The sequence below is a fragment of the Triticum urartu genome, chromosome 5 (genome assembly GCF_003073215.2).
Source record: "Triticum urartu cultivar G1812 chromosome 5, Tu2.1, whole genome shotgun sequence".
Classification (NCBI taxonomy): Eukaryota; Viridiplantae; Streptophyta; class Magnoliopsida; order Poales; family Poaceae; genus Triticum; species Triticum urartu.
Window position 1 is genome coordinate 551,339,444 of NC_053026.1, and position 7,959 is coordinate 551,347,402.

Below are 7,959 nucleotides of genomic sequence, written 5' to 3' on the forward strand. Positions count from 1 at the left end.
TTGCAGGCATTCAAGCTTTGGAGGCATTCAAGGTCCAACACGAAGGCAAGTCCTTCAACCTCTCCCATTGTTGAATGGTCATCAACAGGGAGGAGAAGTTCAAGGCGCAATATTCCGCCATCATTGCTCGTCGGGGGAAGAAAGCCATGGAGGAGGTTGGGGAGGGCGAGAAGCCACGGTCGCGAGGGAAGACCAACTCCAAGAAGGAGGACAAGCGGGATGCGACATCTATCGCCTTGCTCGCAACCGTGGAGGGCATGATGACCAAGAAGTACTCAAGGGAGGAGAAGGCCAACAAGACAAGGAAGAGCAAATGAACGCCTTCATGGAGATCTAAAGGAGGAGGCTTGAGATGGAGGCGGAGAAGCAAGCGAGGATGCTTGAGATGGAGGCAGAGAAGCAAGCTAAGATGCTAGAGATCGAGGCCGCCAATGCCAAGACCAAGGCAAAAGAAGTGGCTCTCGCTAGCATGATGACGGGGTGGAGATCATGAAGGTGGACCTCAACATAGTGTCGTTGAGGAAGAGGCCGTGGTTCGAGAAGATGTGGGCTGACATGCTCAAGTTCAATGATGAGTGATCTATGGCGGTGACCACCATCCCTTTTTTGCATGTCAGGCAAGTGTGCTGGCATGACGACGACCGAGATGGCGTGGTCAAATTCCCCGCCCCTTTTTGTGTGCTGGCATATGTGTGCCAGCCGCTGGCAAGTGCGTTGGCATGATCTGTGTGGTGTTTTTTGGAGCTGGCATTGTATGCCGGCCGCTGGCATGATGCCGGCATGAACTTTGGGGGACGGCATGGCCGCGGGCCTTTTCAAATTTGTGCGTGGACATGAAACGGGTCGCGGGTGCTGGGCGCACTGCCGACCCAAATCATAAACAGGGCGGACGCTAAGCAGACGGCCGACCCAAATGGACAACAAGAGAGTAAAAGCGCCATCCGTTTTGGTCGGTACGTTGGAGTTGCTCTAATACAATACCAATGTAACCTTTCGGCAACACTATACAAGAAAACACTTTCATAGAAAAGTGTATTGTACGGTGCATCATAATATGGCAATATTTATTATATGAAGAAAACACTCTCATGGATCTCCTTGTTTACACATGAATAAAAAAATCCGATGGGAAATACAACACAACGTCTATTGGTTTGATCGATGTTCTGTAGTTTCTACTGGAGAACACGGTACCACATCCAAATATATTTTGTACAATGTCATAAAATTAAGCTTGCTTTTTAAAATACAAGTAAGTTTAGCAACCAATTTTCAAAATTGAAAATACATACTAGATGAACGTAAATCAACTTATTTGGCCTTATGATTTTGAATAAAAAAATACTATAGATTGACCCTCTACGGAACACCCTCAACCAATGGGCCTAAAATAGACCCTCAATAGAAGTTTTACCATTGACATGTGAAAGAAAAACTAGTGGGCCTGGAATTGGGCCCATTGAGATTTGATATTGTCATCTGATGATGATGGGCCTGGAAAAAAATGGACTTTCCTTTCTTCTCCCAAGTCCCACCCATTTCAAAACCTAGGGTTTTCCCCTTCGTGACCCCCTTTATAACCCCCAAACATTGCAAAGTCCATCGAGCCTCCGCCGCCGCCGCAACCAACCATGTTGGCCATCATCTAAATCTCCTCTCTCGTCTTAATCTCTTCTCTCGTCTTCGCTGTTGAGTCGAATGCCCCTTGGAGTGGTATGATATTCAGATCTATCAAGATTTAAAGTGATTCACGACGCCTGGTAAGCCCTACGGTATATCCGATCTATGCTAGCGCAGTTAGATCTTTAGCCCATTGTTATGATTATGCCTCACCCTATTATTCTATAAATCCAGTATGCATCATGCTTTTGTTCTTCCCAACACAAGACGGCTGTATCCATGTTCATAGTTTCTAGATGTTTTAGTTGTGCATAGATCCATGTGGGATATAACTAGCGGTTTTCTTGATAAGATTGACGTATTCGTCTTCTCACTTTGAGTGTGTGTGTGTGTGGGGGGGGGGGGTATAAATTCTTGTGAAACACACAATAATGTTGTTGTTGTTGTCATCCTCGCATTGGAAATTTGGCCATGTTGGAAGAATGATCTAATGCCCTATATATATGGAAGAAAGAACTCCACTAGGCCACTAGGAAAAATAATTTTTATATTCATGATATTAAATTTATTTTTATTAAAATATTGCAAATTAGTATAATGCTACCTTTTCTCTCATGATGACCATTGGGTTGCTAGTTACGCCATACCTTTCTTGTCTTAAGACAAGGATGGTAATATACACAATATGTGCATGTTTCTTGGTTTACTAAATTTTGATAATGGAATCATCGAATTTGTAAATATCATCAAGACAAAATAAAGTTTGTTTGGCAAATCCTCTAGAAGGATAAACATGGGGAGCACATGAAGGTCTATTAGTGGATAGATCGGATAAGGTATCAAAATCGGATTTCCTGGTTAGATCAATATATAGAAATGTGCAAGTGCGCCTTGCCAAAATATGCATGCGACCACCCTATATATATTCCTAGCATTCATGTATGATGTGTACTTGTGTGACCAATATTTGTATATAAATATGGGATAAATAGTGTTCTATTTTATTCCCTGAAGAGCTTATATGGAAATAATATTTATGTTGGTTGTTAGATCTGTAACAAAAGGACTCTACATGAGTATTCTTGAAAATAACTAACGCAATTTGGAATAATCATTGAATAATCAGAACAAAAATCCAAAATTGAAAGCGTTTCATATGTAGATTTAGCCCTCGAGTGGAACTTGTGTGGTATTATATTCCATTATTACCATTGCAAAAGTATTGTGCTAATGTATCATATATCTCCTATTGTATTGCAGAGAGAAGTACCTACCATAAGTAAAGGTCCAATCATGGTACGTCATAAAAAACAGTATAACACTATGGGCGTGGTAGATAATATGCAAAATGTCAAGGTAAAAGAAGAGGAAGATGAAAATATTAATATGAAAGGGAAAAGGAAGCAAAATAAAGCTGAAGGTGGTAAGAAAGCAGAGGAGAAGCAAAATTCCTCGAAGCGGAAGATGGATAAGAACAAGGAGGAGAAAGAGAAGAAAATGAGAGTTGTTGATAAAAATGATGATGAGAAGGAGAGGGAGGATCGGAGCAAAAGAAAGGAAAATGAGAAGAAGGTGAAGTCACATATGGAAAGAAACGAGGATAATGATAATAAGAAAGAAGAACAAGGGCAGCGAGAAATTGAGAAAGAGAAAGTAGAGGAAGAAAAGGAGATAAATAAGCAGAAGGGAAGGAAGGAGGAAGAGGATTCGAAGGAAAAGGATAAGGACCAGAATGACAAAACAAATTGCCCTCACTTCTTCAGGACACTCATATCCTATTCATTTATGGAACACATGGTAGGCTTTCTTGATTCATAACAACAAAGAAAGGGACTAACTCATTTTAGCTGTTCCATTTTTACCTACCATATTTTTGCATGATTGTTGTGAAGGTTATCTTTTTTCCATTGCGGTTCACTTTTAGGAATGGTGCTCTCTAATTTGATAGAGTTAAAATTGTACATACATAATCTATTTCACCCAATATATTATTTGTTCAATTTTTGATTGATATGTTTGAAACATGGACTATACAATGCTTTCTGTCATTGAGAAGGATAAAAGAGATAACATATCCAAAATATAAACTACATGAAAGTTGATATTTTTTGTATTTACAAAAAATGTAGATTCTAAATAAAAGTGACATATGTAATATTTTCGCAAAATATAATGCCAATTGAGCAGTGACTGATAGCTGGGATTGCACTATAGGAAGGCAAGGTTAAATGCCATATATGCATGTTTGGGTTGTGCTCGACGTGTTCAACCATTACTAATTAATTTGTATGACGACATATGTTGCAGACCATTCCAGTAGGATTTCACAAATACTTGGAAGATTGTACAGGGATGGTTTCCCTGAGAGGTCCAAGCGGGAATAAATGGCCTGTAGAGCTGGCTAAAATCTCCGGGGAGCTACTCTTTGCGCGTGGATGGAAGGAGTTCCTCTCCGACAATCGCATCGGTTATGGTTACCTGCTGGTATTCCGTTACGATGGGCAGTCACAGTTCTCAGTGACTATTTTCTTGCCATCGTCCTGCGAGGATCCCTATGCGTATCTCGCCCAGCCGCAGTGCAAGGACGTCGACTGGCACCAGTGCACCAATGTAGATGGTGTTGCCCCTCAAGAAGAAGACACTCACAGTGGCACTAGTGCAGATGGTGCACCACAAAATGAAGCTTCAGAAGAAGAAGATGCTTCAGAAGATGAAGATGCGGAGGAAGTTGAAGACGCATTATCAGAAACTCCGGGGAATGAGGAAGACAGTGAATGTCGCATGTGCAATGATGATGCATTGGAACCAGTGCAACAACAACAGGAGGATCTACGCAAGACCGACGATGGTTTTTTGATCGGGAAGAGGGCTAGGTTTAGGAAGGTTGATGATATCATGGCAGAAGTGGACCGATCCAAGAAGTCCAAGCCTGCGGAGAGGAAGAACTCTGAAGGTCCATTTGGTGATCCAACTTCTGGGGGAGGAGCATCAAGCGATAGTTTGGCAGGTAATTAAGGAGAACCCTCTTATCGATCGATCGATTTCAAAATAATTAGTACGTGTAGTACTTTTTACGTGTATGTTGTTATGAGATGGCTTGATTTTGTAAAATGATTCTGATAGTCTTGTTATCGAGCTAACCTTTGTCTACGTGAATATCGAACTGTAAGAAGAATCGGAGCATCGTCCACCCAAGAAGTCCAAGGCTGGGGAGATAAGGTCTCCATCTGGTGATTCACCTTCTAAGGCGGCAACATCAAGTGACAATTTTGCAGGTAATTCGGAATAACCATTAGATGTATCGATTTCAAATTAACTATATATTGTGATGGCTAAATGTTGTCACATGATTCATAGGCTCTTGTTATCTAGCTAACCTGTGTGCACATCCATTGTAAGCAGAGTTGGACAGTCATCCATCCAAGGAGTCCAAGGCCGAGGGGAAAAGCTCTGCTCCTTCTTTAATTGGTTATACTGGGTCTTCTTCTTCAGCATCTAAAAGCGTTCCCCTCAAAAAAGCTTCGAAAGAAACAATATCAAATGACAATTTGGCAGGTAAGGAATCAATTTCAAAATGAGTAGAACTTGTTTACACACACACATACATACATATACATACATACATACATACATACATACATACATACATACATACATACATACTGTATATATATATGTATGTATATATATATGGCTTAGATGTTGTGTCATCAAGCTATTTATATTCTCTGCTAGCAACATATCACTGGTCTTATACTGTAAAATGGTTCCTATCCATATGTTCTTATCATCGAGCTAATGAACCTTACCCACATATAGTTCATACAGGTGTATTCGCACCAGAATCAGTGTGCACGGACTTAACCATGTGGCACAATTCTTTTGGTAAAAGGCTTAGTAAGCAGAATCAATTCCCGATGTTCAACAAGAGTAATGGTGAAAACCAACCTGGCAGAGGTAAATCTCTTTGTTTCTTCCTTCCTTCCTGTAAGCGCACCCTTTTATTATACTGCTAGTACTAAGTAGAACAAACTTGAAGTGAACTAGTCTGATAGTCTGCATCTTTTTATACCAGTTCTCATCAAGGTTATGAGAAGGCTGGGATTAATGTCGCAGAGGCGTCCAGTAACTCAAAGGGAGAAGGAATATGCCATGGAGAGGGCGCATAGGTTCAAATCCGAGAGGCCCTTTGCCATCAAGGCAATGAAGCACAACGATGTCTATGCCTCGTACTTCATGGTAATTGATCAATTCAATTTCTTCTCTCGATAGTTGACACATACATTAAAAATCTGCATTGCTCATTGACTGATCGTGATCGACGACAGATCATCCCGGACAAGTTCGTGAAAACATTCCTCCCCAAAGAGAGCAGGAAGATGACGCTATGGGACCCGCAGGCGAAGCCATGGAAGGTGTGGTACGAGTACACCGGCGGTGAGCGTCCCCGCGCGGCGTTCAACGCTGGGTGGGGGGCGCTCGCCATGGAGAACAACCTGGAGAAATGGGACGTGTGCGTGTTTGAGCTCCTGGACCAGGAATACAACATCAAGCTGCACGTTCACAAGGTCGTGCTGATGATCACCCCCTGCATCCTCGCCCCAAAACCTCGCATAGACGAGTGATAATTCGTTCATAGGCGTTTTGATCTAGTGTCGTTAATGAACCTTTCCATCCTATTGTTGTTAAAACATAACATTAAGAATTATGTGTTTGTTGTTGTGGCTAATTACTGGATTAAGGAAAAGGTAAGCATGTAGACTTTCCTTTCTTCTCCATGTCTCAATCCCCTTCATAACCTAGGGTTTCCCGTTGCCGAATTCCCTTTATATATAACCCAGAAATCTTGCAAAATCCCTCGAGCCGCTGCTGCCACAACCAACCATTTGACTTGGATGGATCTCTTATGTTGTCCTCTCGTTTGAATCGAAGCCCCCTTGGTGAGGTCGTCTGAACTTTGAAGATCCATCCAGATCTCAATTGGTTCACTACGCTTGGTAAGCCTACGCTCTGTGTATCAGATCTATGCTAGCGTAATTGAATCTTTAGCCCATTCGCACTATTATGGTTCTCAATCGGCTTAGGATTCTATACACAATCCATGGTGCATCTTGCTTTTGTACTACTTCCCACCACAATAAATGGTGTATCCATATTCCTAGTTTTTCGCGAACGTTTTAGTTCAGCATAGATCAACTTGTGAGATGTAACTAGAGGTTTCTGCAAGTTGACAAAATTGACTTATCCTTCTTCTCATTTTGTGCGCCTCTTAGACGCATGTTATATTCCTAATGTTGTATTCAGTTTTACTAAAATATTGGCGATTATTGTAATGCTACCTTTTCTGCAATGATAGTCCATCGGTTGCTAGCTAGTTATTAGGCCATACATGTGTTGTCTCAAGACAAGGTGCAGATTTGAATCATCCATTAATATATCAAAGCCGTATATGCAAGTTTCATGGTTTACTGAATTTGCACAACAGAATGATCGAATTCGTAAATCTCTTCAAGAAAAAACAATGTATTTTTTGCAAATGCTTTAAAAGGATAAAAAAAGGGGAGCACATGCTAGTGGATACATCAGATTGGGTGTCAAAACCTTATTTCCTAGCTAGAGGGATGTATACAGATATGCAATGCAAGTAGCTAGCTAGGCTGCAACACAAAATATGAATGTAGCCACTCTATTTATATATTCCTTTCTACAAAAAATGGGCGGCCCCACTCCCTCATGTGAAAAAGGTGTGACCATTTTCACGCCTAAAAGACGTCACGTGGGCAACGCGTGACCTATTTAGGAAAAGAACCAGCCAGCTGGTCAGTCCAGTGTGTGACTAAAATGCACTACCAGATAAATTCTATGACCGCACTAGTGCCATTTACTCTTTTTTCTTCTATCAAGAGCTTGTATGGAAATTATATTTATGTTGTTTATTAGTTTTGTAACGACGGAGTCTGTAGGAGTGTTCTTTAAAATAAGTCATGTAGTTAGGAATGACCATGCAAACAAACTTGCAAAGTGTGTCATATGTAGACTCAGCTCTTGAGTAAAACTTGAGTAGTAGTTTATACCATTGTTACCTTTGCAGAAGTATTATACTACCATATGCATATATCTCCTATTGTATTGCAGAGAGAGAAGTTCATTACATAAGTAAGGTCCAATCATGGTAGGTCATAAAAAATAATATGGCACTTTGGGAAAGGTAGATAATAAGCAAAATGTGAAGGTAAAAGAAGCGGAAGATGAAAATATGATTATGAAAGAGAAAAAGAAGTAAAATAAAAAATAAGGTGATAAGAAAAAGAGGAGAATCATAAGACCTCTAAGAAGATG

At 40.8% G+C, this 7,959-nt stretch overlaps 1 protein-coding gene across 1 annotated transcript; it reads left to right on the top strand.

The window, feature by feature from the left end:
- Window positions 1–1,616: 1,616 nt before the first annotated feature.
- Window positions 1,617–6,363, top strand: LOC125510609 (B3 domain-containing protein Os11g0197600-like). Its single transcript, XM_048675834.1, has 8 exons — window positions 1,617–1,760; window positions 2,881–3,417; window positions 3,928–4,627; window positions 4,794–4,895; window positions 5,023–5,175; window positions 5,440–5,577; window positions 5,696–5,859; window positions 5,949–6,363. Exons 2-8 carry the CDS (start codon window positions 2,914–2,916, stop codon window positions 6,243–6,245), a joined length of 2,058 nt encoding a protein of 685 aa, XP_048531791.1. The 5' UTR covers window positions 1,617–1,760; window positions 2,881–2,913; the 3' UTR covers window positions 6,246–6,363.
- The last annotated feature ends 1,596 nt before the right edge of the window (window positions 6,364–7,959 follow it).